At 59.7% G+C, this 16,968-nt stretch overlaps 1 protein-coding gene across 2 annotated transcripts; it reads right to left on the bottom strand.

Annotated features, from left to right (window-relative positions):
• Nucleotides 1-566: 566 nt before the first annotated feature.
• Nucleotides 567-16,796, bottom strand: FHOD1 (formin homology 2 domain containing 1). Of its 2 annotated transcripts, XM_040075403.2 has the most exons (24): nt 16,574-16,796; nt 10,461-10,567; nt 10,263-10,327; nt 8,890-8,957; nt 8,692-8,797; nt 8,221-8,315; nt 7,708-7,819; nt 7,521-7,615; nt 7,289-7,432; nt 6,957-7,171; nt 6,707-6,817; nt 6,387-6,410; nt 5,640-5,693; nt 5,072-5,238; nt 3,927-4,819; nt 3,507-3,659; nt 3,193-3,375; nt 2,823-2,942; nt 2,509-2,670; nt 2,218-2,408; nt 1,952-2,144; nt 1,719-1,872; nt 1,460-1,633; nt 567-966 (listed from the first exon to the last, which is right to left on the bottom strand). In XM_040075403.2, the coding sequence occupies exons 1-24, from the start codon at nt 16,757-16,759 to the stop codon at nt 884-886; spliced, it is 3,855 nt and encodes a 1,284-aa protein (XP_039931337.1). In that variant the 5' UTR covers nt 16,760-16,796; the 3' UTR covers nt 567-883. The 2 variants fall into 2 exon arrangements, with proteins under 2 accessions (XP_039931337.1, XP_039931339.1); XM_040075405.2 differs by lacking the exons at nt 5,640-5,693; nt 6,387-6,410.
• Nucleotides 16,797-16,968: the final 172 nt, after the last annotated feature.

The raw sequence follows: 16,968 nt of genomic DNA, 5'->3' as shown, positions 1-16,968 counted from the left end.
TGGCAGGGCATGAGCCAGGCTGGGACAGGACGGGGCAGGAATGTCTCCCAGGCTTCCATGGGGACAGGCAGATGATGTCCTTGATGCATCTACAGGAACAGGCAGCCTGCCTTTGCCAAGCACAGGTACTTCTGAGGATTGCAGCTGCAGGACACATGGCTGCTGTGCCCTGGACCTGCTCCTAGAGGGGAACAACCATCCTGCCTCTCAGCCAGATCTGGGTCTGGCTAAACACCTCAGGAGATGTTTGTAAAGGAGGGGTGAGGTGTGAGACAATTTTACTGTGCTGTGGCTGGCCTTGCACTCGAGCCGCTGCTCCTGTCCTTGAGTGTGCAGCCTTGAGACTGGCAGCAGTCCCTCCTCCTTCTGGAAAAGTCCCCAGCTGTCCCCGTACAGAGGGGATCGTGCTGTCCCCACAGGGACAACAGTGCCTACAAGCCACAGGGCTGGCTGAGTGCTTGCCCCAAGGCACAGGGTTGGAGATGTAGGAGAAGGGATACTGGCTCGGCCAGGGAGGGAGTATCACATCATTCTGGTCTCTCAGCTACAGGAACAAGAGACGCCGGCAGCGTATCAGATCATTTTATTGTGGTTGTGGGCCAGACCCAGTTCCCAGAAGGGGTCTGGGCCCAGCCCCTTGACCCCTTGAATACTGTTGAGAAGATGAACCTCGAGCCTCCAAGCATGAGCATCTTCCATCCCGGTCGCCATGGAGCAGCTCTGGAGCATGACTCCCATCCTGCTGCCCGCACCTCCGGGAGCCGCAGGCCAGCAGGGAAAAGTGAGGCGAGGCCAAAGGTGCGGAGCGTGCCTATCCTGGAACTGCAGGGGCTGCCACCACGTCCTGCCCTGGGGCTGCTGGCAGTGGGGAGCAAGAGCCCCCTCACACCTCCATGCCGGGCGCCCGCCCCAGGCCCAGCGCCTGCATCAGGTCGTCGCTGAGCCCGCTCTTCAGCGTCCGCCGCACTGCGGGAACAGGAGAGGGTGGCACTGGCAGCACAAGCAGCTCTGGGTGCCAGAGTCCCCACGCACTGGGGGCCTGCCCAGGCAGGGCCAGGGTAATGGGGTGCAGTGGCACGGGCTGGTCTCAGGGTACATCCTGTGTGGTGGGCTCAGCATGGCCGGTCACGGGGAAGGAGCCAGACAGGACACGGGAACAGGGACACAGAGGACAAGGCATGGGGAGAGAGCACAGAGACATGGAGATGGAACAGAAGACAGCAACAGGGACAGAGATGAGCAGGAGTATGGGGATTGGGCAGAGCCTGGGAAGAGAGATGAGACAGGGTGTGGCAACAGAGACAGAGACGGAAAAGAGTAAGGTGACAGGGACACAGAGCTGGGCAAAAGCATCTGAGCAGGGACACAGAGATGGGACAGGGACACGGATATGGGACAGAGTGCAGGGACAGAGCGTGGCAACAGAGACAGAACAGGGCACAAGGACACAGGGACTTACAGGACTTCCTATTGCCACGGGACCTCCTGCGCTCCTTGGGGCAGGGTCGGGGGTTGGCATTGTGTGTCACCGATTTCACCAGCTGGTCCATGATTTCATCTGAAGCATCATCAGGCGAGCTGGGAACGTCCTCCTGGGCTGGAGAGCCCTGGGTCGGGGTGCCATGCCCTGTTCCTGCATGGGGACAATGAGGATGCTGGCACCAGCTGTTCCCAGCCAGCTGGGCACGCCTTGAGTTCCTTTGCCACCCTGCTCCTACCCTGGCTGGCTCGGCTGCGGCGGGAAGGAATATCTGTGGGGGAGGTCAGCACGATCTTCATGCTCTCGTGACCCGCTTCCATCTGCTCCTTGGGGCTGCTGGACACCACGGCCGGCGGCAGGACGGCCTCAGCCACGCCGGAGAACTTCTCAGTCTGCAGCGGGAGGAGAGGTCGGTGTCGGGGACGCGGGGAGCATCGCCTCCCGGTGGCACCCAGCCGAGCGTCCCCGCACCTCGGTGATGAGCCGCCCGCGGGTTTTGCTGCGCTCGCGGTGGGCGGCGCGTTTCTTCTGCTGCTGCAGGACGCGCTCGCGGCAGGTGCGGTACTCCAGGGCGAACTCCCGCAGCAGTTTGCAGATGGACGTCACCTTCACGTCCCGCACCGCGCTCACCGGGTACCCCAGGTACAGCAGGAAGGAGTGGAACCTACGGGAACATCGGTCACACAGGGCCACCAGCAGGACTGCAGGTTTTCCTGCTGTGTCCCCAAGCCACCAACCTGTTGAGGACACGCCTGTGCACCACCTTCAGGACGATGATGCGCTGAGTGCTGTCCTTGAGGAATTCTGTCAGCTTGGTCTTCAGCACCGGCTTGGTCTCATGCTTGGCAATCACCTTCAGGTTGTGCCAGGAGGCCCTGCACCTCCGCTCCAACTGCACCAGGCTGTTGGCCAGCTCTTCAAAGTCAACCTGGAAGAGTGAGATGTCAGTCCTTGGCCATGCCGGTGTAGCTGGGCAGCCACAGGACCCACACCTGTCCCTTGCCCGGGTGTCACCTGCCTTGCCTCACCTTGGCGGAGCGGGTGATGGAGGCAATTTCTGAGTAGAGGTCTGTGGTTTCTGGGAACTTCTCTACCACCATCTGGCAGAGATGGTAGAGCAGGGACTGCCGGTGCACTGTGTCCTTCACTTCAGAGACCTTCTCCAAGTAGCCAAGCTCAAAGCCTCTGCTCTGAAACCCAATGGACTCAGCAAGGACTCTCCTCTCTACTCCAGCAGATCTCCAGTCTGCAGATCCACCGGGTCCCCACCAGCACCTCCCAGCTCCCCACAGACCCTTCTGCGTGCCCACACACCATGGCTGGTCCTCACCCTGCTCCTCACCTGGGAACCATTCAAGAAGTTGCCCATGGCCAGCAGAGTGGCCAAGATGCACTTGAATGTGTGATTTCTGGCCAGCTGCTCCATGCCTACCTTCAGATCAAAGAGCGGCTCTGCGATCTCCTGGGTGAGGGGAGAAGCAGATGAGATCCCTTGGCCGCTCTCTCCCTTGGGAGCTTCAGCATTCACCCATGAGGACAACCACCTCCTGATCACTCCAAGGCCATGCTTGCCTTGGAGACCCAGCCAGGATGGCACCTCCCAAGTTTGGATGTGACTGGTGCTCACCAGAAACATGCCTGGCTCAGTGCTTAGCACTGCTGGGGTGTCAGCGGCGGGAAGGCAGAGGGACATGGGGTACACGGCTCCGTACCTGCTCCAGGCTCTCATAGTCCAGCTTGAAGGCCCAGAGCTGGAGCCTGGCAGTGAGGTCACTGATGGAAGACAGCGAGAGCAGGAACTGCTCTGCAGAGCCCAAAGGCACATCAGGATTGGCCAACTGGGCCTCCTGGATCTTCTGTTTTTCCTCCTCAGTTGGGACCATGGTTAGGATTTTCTGGAGCAGGGAAAGCGGGATATGTCAGACTTTATACACGGAATGTGTCACCCCAGGCATCACGGCATGAACATCTCCCAGCCAGGGGGAATGGACCTCAGAGGAGCTGAGCTTGCTTCTCTTGTGCTCACCTCAATCCCTTCCTTACTGACTGCAAACTCATCAAAGTTGAGCACGGCTGTCTTGATTATATGGATGGGCGGCAGGACGGTGAGGCCAATGTTGATGGCGTTGCTCCTCTTGGGGTCCAAGACCACCACCACCTTCTTCCCATCAATGGCTTTCTGCAAAGAGGACAGAACGGATGGGGACATCCAGGCAAAGGGCTCACCTTCATGAACTTATGAACACGGGGAATCAAACACAGACCAGGCAGTGAGCCAAACCAAATACGTGCACTGCCCATAATCATCCCCACTGAGCCTCCAGGCTTCTGGTGCCCATCCTTGACATAGGCTAGGGGTGACAGTGCATGCTGAGGCTCCCCACAGGAACCCACAGGCTTCCTCCCACCCCTCAAGTCCCCTTGGCCAGTGGGTGCCCACCGGTACCTTTGAGGCTGGTGCTTCCTTTGACCGTGACTCAAAGAGGTGCTCCAATTTGGCAGCATTGACCTCAACATTCTGCAGGGATGCCCAGAGTGTCCCCTGGCCAAACCTGCCAGGCCCCACAGTGCCATCCAGCTGCTTCAGCTCCTTCCAGAAGAGCTTCACTGTCCTCTTCTTCTTGGCCTGGGAGGGGCCATCTGTTGTTGAGGGACCTGGCAGCCCTGGTGGGGGTGGGCAGCCGGGGATTGCAGGAGGTGGAGGTGGTGGTGGTGGGCAACCAGGGAGGGCAGGAGGTGGAGGTGGTGGTGGTGGGCAACCAGGGAGGGCAGGAGGTGGAGGTGGTGGTGGTGGGCAACCAGGGAGGGCAGGAGGTGGAGGGGGAGCCATGAATGTTCCAGCACTCATTGCTTCAATGCCAGGATGAAAAGACCCGTTGGTCATTGACCCAGTGTCCAGGACGTCAAAATCTTCTTCTTCCCCCAAATCAGTAAAATCCAGGTCCTTGATCTTCAGCTGCACGGGGATGGTCTCCAGGCGCTCCCATGTCAGCTCTGTGTCCTTTTTGATAGGCATCATCCCAGTGCTCTCCAGCTTCTGCGTCTGGGTCTCGTCATCTATGCTGGACATGGCACGTACCAGCTTGGCATGGGCACTGGCTACTGGCCCGTCTGGAGCCCTGCCACGGAGCCGGGCACTCTCCTGCTCCTGGCTGCTACTTCCCTTGGTGTCCATCTCCGCCTCACCCTGGATCCGGGGGGATAAAGGTGTTTCTTGGAACGCCTTCTCCCTCCCCGACTCCGAGGAGCCCTTGGCGTAGAGCATGTCCAGCATAAACTTGGTGTCAGAGGAGATGGTGCTGCAGGAGTCAGTGGCGTCAGATCGAGCCAAACGAGGCCCTGCAGGGAGAGAGGGAGAAGCTGGGATAATCTGCATGGAGGGGGCAGGTGGTGCTGGGCTCAACGTGGAGTTGGAGTCCTGCTCCACAGTGCGGTGTGCTCAGATGGTGGCATTTTGAGCAAGGAGGTACCGCCAGCTCCTCCAAGGCTCTGTGTGTCACAGATACGGGCATGGGATGGGGGCTGAGGGGCCACCAATCCCCACTCCAGGGACCTGGATGAGCTGGGAACACACAACCTGGCAGCACCTACTTATGCTGGGTGGCTCCATCCCGGAATCAGAGGTGCCGTGGTCTCTTTCCCATGCAAGAGCAGTAGGATGCTCCAGTGTAGTATCGCTGAGGACATCGAGCCGTCCCTTGGCCATGGAAGAGATCTTCTCCTTCTGGGCTGCAGCCAGGTTCTCCAAAAAGCGAGCTCTGCAAGATGGGGTGGACATTGGCTGGGAGCAAAGCAGGGATAGGGGCAAGAGGGACAACCGACAAACCACGCCACGCCACACTGCACAGCCAGTCCCACAGCACAGAAACCCCCTGCACTGGCCACACCACATCGGGGACACCAAGGATTCGACCTCCTCTGAGCCCTGCAGAGAGGTGACGGCCCCACGACTGTGCCAACAGGGTGCTGCTGTCACCAGATGGTCCCAACAGATCTGGTGCTCACTGCAACCCTCATCCAAAAGCAGCAAAACCCAAGGCAGAGACTTGAGGGCACGCTCCTGCTCCTCATGCCCTGTGCGGCCGGAGCGCAGACACCTCCAGCCAGGTACCAGTCCAAGGAAGCGCATGCCTGGAGACACACGCATGCCTCTACTTACTCAAACTTCTTCAAAATAGGCTTGTCCCCATGCAAGGAGGGGGCATCCTCCCGCCTGAGGGAAAACAGGGGTTAGCCCCCACTGCTGGCAGCCCCCTGGGGCTCATGTGTCCTGCACACACCCACCTGGTAGCCCTCCAGCATGGAACCCTTGCCCCACGGCCCCAGGGGTCACAGGGAGCCAGGAGAGCCCTGGCGAGTCCCTTCCTGCCCAGGCACCACGCGGCATCCTGTGCTGGAGGGATGGGACATTGTCTCCTGCACCAGGCCAGGACACCTGGAGTGGGTTGTGCCACCCCCAGCAAGGACACCTCACCCCAAAGCAGGGATCAGAGGGTGCCACCTCCTGTGGGGTGAGGGGAGAGCGGGCTGGGGTCCCACTGGTAGGACTTGAAGGGGAGAGGCAAGGGATGGGGGCAGCAAGGTGGGTGCAAGTGCCTGCTCCGCCTAGGGCATCATAGGATAGGGCAAGGGAGAATTAATAGGACATTAAGCTGAAAGAGAGGAGGTTTATATTGGATATTAGGAGGAAATTCTTCTCTGTGAGGGTGGTGAGACACTGGCCCAGAGAAGCTGTGGATGCCCCATCCCTGTAAGACCAGGCTGGATGCTTTGAGCAACCTGGTCTAGTGGAAGCATTGGAATTAGATGGTTTCTAAGGCCCCTTCCAACCCAAACTATTCCGGGATCCTATGATTCTATGACCATGGTGGGAGGGAGCACGCACGTGCAGAGCCCAGGCACTTACCAGACAGGGGCAGTTTGGTGCAGCCTGCAAAGGAAAGACAGAAAGAGTGGGCAGAGGAGAGGGCAAGCGTGGGCAGAGAGGAGAAGGAGGAGGAGCTGGAGCAGAGCTGTGCATGCCCCAAGGATGCCTCAGAGCCCCTGGCTGGACCCTTTGATACCTGTTGCCCCCTCATACATCCCTCCAGCTCCAGTACCCTCCCAGACTGTTTTCCCTGGGGGAAGGGCAGAGTGTGCCCTGGGATGGACAGAGCTCATGCTCCTGGGAGCCCATCCTGCTGTCCTGAGGGACCTCCATGCACCCAGCCCCTCCTGATTCCTTACTTGTAGACGCTGCGCTCTCCTGGGCCCGGGGGCTGCTCCTTCTCGGCCGGGGGGGAGGCCAGGGCCAGCCGCACGCTGGACGTGCTGTTGTAGATGTTGGTGGGACAGGGTCTGGAAGAAGTTGACAGGGACTGAGAGCAGGTCCCCACCGTGGCACCAGCAATGGATCCAAGTGCTGCTTAGGCAGCATCTCGGTGTCTTCACCATCCCAGGAGCATCCCCAGCACAGAGCACCTCCAGCTGCACTTACTCTGCTGGGCTGCTTGGTGCAGGGACAGGCAGGGTGTCCTCAGCTGGGGGCTCCTTTGGAGTGCCAGGAGACCCCAGCGGTGGCTGGGCATCGGCGCTGGAATCCTGGGAGCCACCCTGGGTTCGCCACCCACGCCGGCCCTCGTCTGTCCTCCTCCGCTCTTTGCGTCCCCCTGGGGGCGGCTCTTCCACGTCATCCTCCAGCTTGAGAGCGCTCTGTGGAGGGACCAGGGGCATGGCACGGGCACAGCAGCATCCCCGCCACCCCAGGCACTCACCCTCCCTGCTGGGGGCAGGTGGCACACGGCCAGATCCTGCTGGAGCCCCGCTCACCTCGTAGAGTGTGAACTGCTGCTTCAAGTCGAGGTCAGTGCCCTTGCTGCCCAGGTACTGCTGCACCAACTGCTCCATGCCCTGCCGTTCCAGGCAGTCGGTCACGTCGTAGAAGGTGTCCTGGTCTGGGAGGGCTCCCAGCGTCTGGGCAGAATCAGAGGGATGCTGCTGGCACCGGGGTGACCCACGCTGAGCCCCAGCCGTGTGGCACCACGGGGACACCCCCACAGACCTTGTTGATCAGCGTCATGGTGAACACCAGCAGCTCCGTGTCAGCCCCGTTGCGCTGCTCCAGGATGGCCATTAGGTTGGACCACGGACAGGCACCTGGGAAAAGAGGCGTGAAGAGGTGACGTGCCGGCCGGGAGGGGACACTGTCCCCCAGCAGGGACCTCGCAGGAGGCCGGAGCTGCGCTCACCTCTCGCCTGGTCCACGGCATTGACGGCGCGGATGAGCAGCAAGGCGTTGGGCTCCGTGTACTCCACAAACACCAGGAGCAGCTTCAGTGCCGTCTTCACCACCAGGCGAAACTGGGACAAGGGATGGCAGCTGGGACAGCAGCAGTGACAGGGGCTTGCCAGTGTGCTGCCAGGGCACTGTAGGGTGGCTGTGCCCGTGCCCCAGGACTGGCAGCTTTGCCGTGGGGCCAGGGACCTGCAGCTGTGAGGCTGGTGGCCAAGAGGCACTGGGAAGGGACGTGGAGCAGGAGTGCCTTACTCAAGCTCTGTCCCTGGGAATGTGGTCACACCGGGAGGTCTGCAGATCCCAGGTGACTTTCAGATGGCTGGGAGCAGGACCCAGCACAAGCAAAGGTACCAGGGTACCAAGGCCAGAGGCAGTGAAGTACAGGGATGGTGCATGAGGACAGCCAGAAGGGGAAGGGGGTGCAGTGGAGGGCACAGGCAGCCCCCCAAGAGCAACAGGCACTCACTGGGCTTCCTGACAGCGTGTACAGCCACTGGACGGTCTCGTTGTGGTTGATGACACCCTGCATCCCATCCACAAAGAGCATGATCTGGCTCAAGGCTGCAAGGCAGAGAGTGGGCAGGATGATGGTGCAGCAGGCAGGGATTGGGAATTCCTATCCCTGCACAGCATCCCCACAGCAAGGGCAATGTCTGGCTGCTGGGAAGGCAGCATAGCCCTGGCAGACCTCCTGGCTCACCCGCCCTGAGAACCAGCCTTACCCCCGGGGATTAGCATAGAATCCTGGAATGCTTTGGGTTGGAAGGGACCTTAAAGACCCATTCCAACTCCCCTGCCACAGGCAGGGACACCTTCCATCAGACCAGGCTGCATCAAAGGCCCATCCAACCCAGCCTCGAACACTTCCAGGAATGAGGCTTCCACAGCTCCTTTAGGCAGCCTGCTCCAGAGGTTTGCCCCGTGCCCAAATACCAACCCCGGAGGATGTAATTCTGGTAGTTCTGGTCGGCCTCTGCCCCCACTTTGATCAGGCACGTCAACCCCTCCAGGTTCACGAACTCTGGCACCAGGTCCTTGTCCTCCTGTGGGGAGAAGCCAAGTGTTACGGCAGTGTGGGGTGGGCAGGCAGCCCTGGGGGAGCCCCTGCCCCTCCCCTGCACCAGCATCACCTCACCTGGAAGAGCTGCTTCAGGGAGAAGAGGGACCTCCGCAGCTCTGGCCCCTGCGAGTTGTACAGCTTCTCTGGGAGCAAAGGACAGATCTGGTGTGAGTGGCTCACTGCAGAACCGGGGCTCCCAAATGCTCCCAGCTTCCTGGGAAAGCCCCGCATCCTGACTTATCCTGATCCCTGTTCCCCCACCCTGGCATTGTCCCGGCTGTGGGACACACTGGCTGGAAGCAGCTGCTGTTCCACAGCTAAACATTTCAGCCCTCCCACTTTCCTTTTTTTTTTTTTTGCCCTCTTTTTCTGACCAGCAATGACACAAATATCCCCTCCGGTTTCCTGTGCAGAACCTAAACAGGAACACAGGCTGGAGGCTGAGCTACTTTTAGTCATCCCTCCGTGGGCACAGCCATGCCACGGTTCCAGAGCAGTCCCAGGGCTTGGGAAAAATCACAGGATGGGGATAGGAAGGCCGGTAGTGTGACACAGGTTGCTCGAGGACAGGATTGTCACTGGGCTGGAGACTGTGTTTATGGAGGTGGTGCCTGCAGGCAGGAGCCAGCGTGGAGCAGCCAGGGCACTGGGAAGCTGGAAAGCCCCACGAAGACACCAAAGCCACCGGGAGCCGGCACTTCCCACATGCAAAAACTGAGTTAGCCACACATCCCAACTTATTTGTGTCAGGCTTAGAGCTGTAAGCAGCTAAAAACAAGATGGCCAAGTAGTCCTCCAGATGTGCCCTGTAAAACAGTGTCCCGGAAGCCTCCTCCACTCGCTTATCAGCTTGTCAGAGAGCTGAGAGGGAAGGCAGAGCTGCTGGGAGGAAAAGCAGAAGAGCTCAGGGCTCAGACAGAGCCTGGGAACTGCTGGCAAAGAGCATGACCATGACCCTGACCCTGAGCTTCCTGCCCCTTCCTGCATGGTTCAGCTGCAGCCTTGCACAGCCAGCTGATGCCCATCTGGCATCACTCTGCTTAGTGCTTGTTTTCCCGCTGCCAAAGACAAAAAAAAAAGGCTGGAGACTCCTGAATATTTTGCAGGACCTCAGAGCAAGCTGCCTGAACCGTGGCAGCACATTCTGCTGCGCAAGAGCCCGTTGTTTATGTCTTCACAGCTATATTTAGAGCTTGCCTGAATGACCCAGAATAACTGCAGTGGGTGGTGGGCTCCCAGCCCAAGAGGCAAAAGTCCTGATCTCTGAGGATGGAGGGGATTAACCCAGCGGGTACCCCGTGAACACCACGTCCCCTGATCTCTGGGAGGGGTTAAGGGGTGGAAGCAGCCCTCTCTATCACAAAAACTCACTGCAGAGGCCAAGCCTCCACCATCCGGGGCAGCGGAGCTGCTGGACCAGCCTGGAGGAGGGAGCAGCCCCGACTCACCGATGATGGCGTGCACCCGGACGGAGAGCTGCGTGCGCAGGATCAGGGTTGGCCGTCTCCCCTTCCTAGGGTGGAGGAAAATGCGGTGTGAGTGCCTGCCGCGGGATCACCACAGCCCCCGGGCTCCTTGCCCACGCTGTTCACACTCATGTGGGGTCCCTGTGTCCCCAGAGGACTCAGGTACCCCATGTGCCTCACCTGACCTCCTCATAGAACCCCTCCAGATCATCCTTCTGTTCCAGCAGGGACAAGTCAAGGTCCAGGTAGTGTCCAGAGGGTGAGACCTGCAGCGTGCAGTCCTCCAGCTGGGGATGCAGACAGCCAGGCTGAGCTCCCACGCCCACCACAGCCCTGCTGGCTCCCAGAGCATTCCCAGGTCACCCTCCTGCCCACACTGAACTCAGCTGGCAGACACATCCTGGAGTGGGGTGGCATGTCCCACCTGCCCCTAGTCACTGGCTCTGCAGGGAGATGCCCCAGCACCTTCTGCCTCAGCCTGGTGCTGACTGTGGAGAAACATGGAGCCCCAGGCTGGGAAAGGCTGAGTGAGGGCGGTCCTGCCACCACGGAGCTCCCTGGCAATCCCTGGGTGGGAACCATGGCAAGAGGTTGGTTGTCTCCCTGGGGCTTAGTCAGCAGGAGCGACTGGGGCAGGATCCGTCTCCTCCCAGGGCTGGCACATTGCCCCCGCCTGCAGGGACTGGGTCTGAGGGAACTGTCAGCACCCAGCCCAGCCAGGGACACTCCAAAGCAGGGCAAATCCCTGGGATGTGCCCTAGCTGATACATCCTCTGACTCAGCCCAGACACACGTGGCATCTTCCATCGGGATTCGGATAAGCACAGCCCTGAGACGAGGCTGGGGTGAAAGGCATCCTCCCAGGAAGTCCATGCACAGGGACCCACAAAGCCCATGAGGCTCCCTGGAGCCAGCAGCACCTCACAGCACCCAGACACGACATCTGGGATGTGGCAATTCACCCTCGAGGCACGAGCAGAGGCAGAGAGAGGGCAGTGCCAGCACCCTGCCTCCCCTGCACATCTGGATCTGTTCCTAAAGCATTTGCAACTCCCCTGCCCCACCCTCTCCCTGCTCACCGCACCTCTGAGGAATGGATCTGTATGGCAGGAGCTGAGGACTGGGGATAAAACCCTGTTTTATCTGTTTTACTGAAGCTGCTCATGGTGCAAACGAGAAGCAGCACAAGCAGCACTGGGGGAGAGGAGCGGGGATCCATCAGCCGTCTAAAACCCCACCTCAATTTCAGCCCCAAACTGCAAAAGCTCCGAGCACAGTCCTGTGGCTGAGGAGCTCCGATGGGAACAGTCACAGCTTCTCTGCCTTTCCCATCAATGCCTTTGCCCCCTGGAGACCCCACAGCAATACTGGGTATGGCTCCTGCATCTCACTGGGATTCCTTTCCATGACACTCCCATCTCCTTGCATCCCAGCATTGTGCACGAGCTCACACACATGTATTCACTGTGAGTGTGACATTAATACCGGAGCAGGAAGTGCCATGTGCACTGAAGTAATTAATACAGACCACACCTCGGGATAACGGGCAATTTGGCGGGGCACCGTTGTTGGGTTGGACGTTGAGGTGTCCCACTGCACCTCCCGTGGTCGCTGGCATGGCAATGTGCAGCAAACACAGGCTGCTGGCGCTGGGCAGGCACTCCTGGCACAGCTCTGCCCTCACAGCGTCAGCCCCTAACACTGACCCCACACAGGGTTTGCTCACTGGGCAATGCCAATTCCTCCGCTGGAACAGCCTGTCCTGCATCCCTGCGTCTACCTGGACATCCCTGCACCCACCCCACCAATCCTGAATACTCCTGGGCATCCTCCCAGACATCTCTGTACCCTCCTGGCCGCCCCTGCCTCTGCAGAGGCATCTCTGCCAGTGCCTTGGGCATCCCCCCAGGCATCCCTGCATCCACCCAGGCACTCAAGGACAGCAAAGAGCAAAGCACCCCCAGTACAAGAGCCTTGCCTTCTCTGGGCTGCCACAGCCCCAGCAAGGCAGAGTTAACATCCCCAGCTCCTTTGGGGGTGGTGACATGTCCCAGCTGGCGGGGGGAGGCCGAGCCCCTGGGACCTGACCCCGCGCATTTCCCGTGTGAGCTTGGCACCGTTTCCCACTCGGGATGCTCCAAGCACTGGGCCCTGGTTTGGCTGTGGCCTCCCTGGGGATGGAGAGAGGCCGCCCCAGGCTCCTCCTGCCCTGCCAAAAATCCTGGGCAGCACTTCCACGCCAGGGAGCAGCAATGCCCCAGGGCCACGGGTTATTCAGACAAGGGGTTCATACCCTGGAGAATCAAGATGGGATCTCAGCGTCACGCTGCTGGGGGCAACAAGTTGGGGTCACAGGTTACTGACAGCTCCCAGTGCAGGGTGCCTCTGATTCATCTGTCTCCTGCCTGGTAAACCATCATAAAATGAGCCAGACTTTGAGGGCAATGGGACTTGAGGGCAAAGCAGAGCTGGGAGAGGAGAGTGTCCCACGCTCACACATCCAGCCCGCAGCTCCTGGGAGTCCCAGGCACCCTGCAGCACGATGGATGTCCTTCACCCATTCACAGGAAGGTTCTGGGCTCCTGCTGAGGACACGATGCTGATGCCAGCCCTGATGTGGAAGAAGGACCTACGACCTGGGAAAGGTTTTGGTCTGTGTTGAATGCCCCATCCCTGGAAATGTTCAAGGCCAGGCTGGATGGGACTCAGAACAAGATGTCTAATGGAAGGTGTTCCTGCCCACAGCAGCAGGGTGGAACAAGATAATCCCTTTAAGGTCCCTTCAAATCCAAACCATTCAAGCATTCAATGGGAATGTGATGGAAACCTCCCCACCTCCAATACGGAGACATCATCCATGCACAGATGAACTCACACCACCCACCACAGCATCACATTTTCCTGCTCACCCCTATCACAGCATCCCCACATGGCAGGATGCTCTAAGGCCAGGCAGTGAATATCCTCTTTATCTGCCAGCAAAGGAAACACTTTCTCCCCCTTTCTAACACTTTCTTTTTGCAGTAACCACAATTTCCCAACATCACTGCAGCTCTTCTAGAAAGGTTATGTGGAAATTACAGGAAAAATGTATTATTTAAATATAGTAGGCAGCAGTTAAACACAAGGCACTGACAAGTCAGAAAGCCCTGGCATTGGCAGCTGCTGCTCATCCTCCCAAAACACACAGGGGCTGATGGTTTACAGAGCTACACCAGCCACAGGACCAACCCCAACCCCAGCCAAGCACATTCACCACAATTTAGTTGCAGGGCTGAGAGGGGTGTCCAGGTGCTTGTCCACTCCTGCATGATGGACGGCAGCAAGTGGATGAGAACACTGCCACTGCCTTATCATGGGGACAGGGAATAACACCCAAGCCAGGAGAGATCTCTGGAGGTCACCCAGAGTCGGCCCAGAAGTCCAAACTTGCTTCCCTCTCGAAGCTGCTCCAGCCGGGCTCATTGCTCATTAACAGATCTCTTGTTGCTCATCAACAGACCCGTGGCCGTGGGAGGACCCCAGTCCCAGGCAGCAGCTGGTGTCCTGGAAAAGCCACGGCACGAAGGCCTGGCTGCAGCTCCCTCCCCGGGATCCATGCAAGGATGGTGTAGGGAGCTCAGTGCTGCTGACGACCCCTCCTCACTGCTTTCATGCCTTCCAGAGGTTCAGTGGGGCAAAGACCCTCACCAAAGCACTCCTCAAGCCTGTCAGGAAACAGGGCAACGGGGCTGTGGGATGGGGATTGCGCACTTCACACACACAGATTGCCCCACCAGCACTCCTATGGAGCACAAGAGCTCTCAGCAAGCTTATGGCACTGAGGCCAGCGACCTGTTTGCTCTTCCCAGATTTCCGGGGGAGGAAGAAGAATGCAAAGCATCGGTTTTACAATTGTTTGGAAAAATCCCCAGATTCAGAGGTGAGATAATGCTCAAGGGAGGCAAGGGAGCACAGGGGCCTTTGGGGACTTAAAGGACAGCCAAAAAAAAACCTGCCCTGTCAAAACCTGCCCGCAGAGGTTCAGAAAACACCCACGCCCTGGCCAAGCATCACCCAAGGGTACAAGAAAAATGCTGGAAAGCGGGAGAAGATAGTATCAGCCTGGAGGCAAACAATGCAGCAGCAGCAAACAAAGCAGGAAGGTATTTCCCAGCACAAACACACTTCCCGGAGAACATGAAAAAGCCATCAGTGACAGGTCGTGTTCAGGGAGAGGAAGCACCAGTGTGTTCAGGGAGAGGAAGCACCAAGGGTGTCATGGGGCAGGACAGGCTATTCAAGGCAGTGATGCTTGCACCAGAAACCTCTTGCTCATCATCTCGAAGCTGTTCCCAGCACAGGCAGCTGCTGAGCTGGGCCCAGCAAGGGTAGGACTCAGCTGCTCTCCCATGGCAGCTCATCCCCTGGGTGCCCGCGGCTCAACCTTCCCCCGACGATGAGGGTACCCCAGCCCAGCTCCCTCCTGGCTGATGCAGCCTCTTCCAGTGCTCTGCAGGTCCAGGCACGCTGCCCAGCTGGACAAACCTGGCACCAGGCATCCCCAGCTGAATTTTTTTGCAGCCAGTTCCTTGGGAAAAATCCGACTGTTCATTTACTAATTTTAGGGTGGTGACTAATGGAGCTGAGTGTTACCTGGCACAAAAGGCACCAGGGGAGGCCTCGGCTGGTCGTGCCAGGGGAACAGCTTCTGCATGGCTCCAAGGGTGCCAGCTCTGAATTTCGACTGAACTGGGTGATTTGGGAGACTGACCTCACTCCACAGGCTGTAAATCCCTGTGCAGGAGGCTCCCAATGAGCACATTTACCCATGCAAACCCCAGTCAGCATCCCAGCTTGTCAGGTGGGACATTCTGCAGCCCATGCTGCCTCAGGGAGCGCTGTGTGGTAAAGGCAGCATGGTTTATAAACCTATATAATCCAGAAATCTGGTTTATGAACCCCAAGCAGGATCCAGGCTGTTCACCTGCGGTTTCACCAAGAGTCATGGAACGATACAGGGAAACTACGGGAAAAAAATATCCAGAGCTTGGCTGAGGCAGAGAACAGAGCCTGAAATCCCAGATCAACACACTTCTGCAGGGCACAGGACCTCCTAGCAACGCTCCTGCCCTTGGGAACGCAGTGTCCAGTCTCTCCTCCCCCTTCCCAGTGCCACCATGGCAGCGCTCCGGGCTGGCGATCCCGTTACAGCCGCTCCTGCCCAGGGAGCACAGCACACGCCTGAAATTTGAGTTTGCTCCGTTCGTCATGTCTCCAGGCTGTTTGTTCCCAAACAAACTCCCTTTAGTCACCGCCTAAAAATCCCATGACGGCGACGACATGAGACGCTGCTTCTTTGCTCCAAGAAAAAAGAAAAGGGGAATAAACTGGAGGGGGGGTTTTTTTGGTGCAGGCAAAGGTCTCAAAGTGATCCCCTCTCCCCCAGAAGGCCAGCGAGCTCAGTGTCAGGCACACTGAGCTGATTCTCCCCCTCCTGCTGCCCATCTCTCTGCTCCGGCTCTGACTCCAAAATCCCCCAGCCGGCCGGGGTTCCTGCCTCCCTTCCCCGCACTCCTGCAGTGCTGTAAGATGGAAATGCTCAGCTATTGCCGAGCTCTGCCGGGTCCCACGCTCCCAAGGAAGAAAACAAGCCTGTCCCCATCCTGAGAGGGATGCTCCGAGAGCATCCCGCCCTCAGGAGATACACAGGGAGGGCACCGTGTCTCCCCAGCCTCCTCCACTTCTCAGCCCGAGCCAGGCACGGTGCCTCGCTTCACATTCGGCCTGCTCCCTTCCTCCCAGCTGAAGGAAATTGCTCAGCATGAATTTCCGTACTGTTCTCTGGTGACAAAGCTGCTGCCGGACCGGTGGCATGTGGGGCTGGTGGCCCTCCGCCCCCACCATCACCTCCCCAAGTTCCAGGCGCCGCAGCAAGCAGGAACACGGGAAGGGTCCCAGGCAGAGGCGGTGTGCTCTGCCCCCGGCTGCCGGCGTGGAAATGCGGGGCCGGCGGGGAACACGATGCCTGCCTCAGCCCCGACGACACGGGGATGGACGCCTGCCCTCATCCTGCTTCCCCCTGCCAGGGTTCCTGCCTGCTCTGAGCAGCACATCCTCTTCCTCCCGCCGACACGCTCGGGCCCGGCCGAGGCTGGCATCTCCCGCAGGGGCTCACAGATCCCGCCGCGAGTGGCGCCGGGAGCGCTGCCCGGGACACGCGGTCCGATCCCTGGCCGCCGGTCCCCTCCAGCCAGCGATCCCCACCCCGCGCCCCGCACGGCGCTTTCCCCGCCGCCCCCGTCCCTGCTCACCGGCAGCGGGGCCCCGACCAGGCGGTGCAGCGCGGGCAGCTGCGCCCCAAGGGCCAGCGCCTCCTCCACGGCGTAAACCGGGGCTCGTCGGGGCTCCGGGAAGCTGCCGAAGGCGAAGGGATCCCCGTCCTCCAGGTACTGCACCCGGCACGGCACCGTGGCCTCCGCCGCCTCCGCCAGCGCCATGGCCCCGCCGCCGCCGCGGCCCCGTGCGACGCCGCAGCCGGGGCGGACGCGGACACGAACGCGGCCCCGGCCCCGGCCCGGCCCCTCGGCCCGCCCCGAACCGGGAGAGGCCGCTCGGAGCCCGGCGCGCCCTCCCGCGGGCATCGGGAAAGGATGCTCCGGGGATGCGTCAGGCTCCGGGGGCTCCGCTGGAATGCTCTGGCATCAGG

Source organism: Hirundo rustica, chromosome 11, assembly GCF_015227805.2.
Source record: "Hirundo rustica isolate bHirRus1 chromosome 11, bHirRus1.pri.v3, whole genome shotgun sequence".
Taxonomy (NCBI): domain Eukaryota; kingdom Metazoa; phylum Chordata; class Aves; order Passeriformes; family Hirundinidae; genus Hirundo; species Hirundo rustica.
This window is presented reverse-complemented; position numbering and strand designations above follow the sequence as displayed.

Coding starts and splice junctions, on each gene's coding strand:
- FHOD1 (XM_040075403.2), bottom strand. CDS start 16,759: ATGGCGCTGGCGGAGGCGGCGGAGGCCACGGTGCCGTGCCGGGTGCAG. Junction 8,958..10,262: donor CCGGGTGCACGCCATCATCG/GTGAGTCGGGGC, acceptor CTTTGCTCCCAG/AGAAGCTGTACAACTCGCAG. Junction 3,660..3,926: donor AGGAAGCACCAGCCTCAAAG/GTACCGGTGGGC, acceptor TCCTCTTTGCAG/AAAGCCATTGATGGGAAGAA.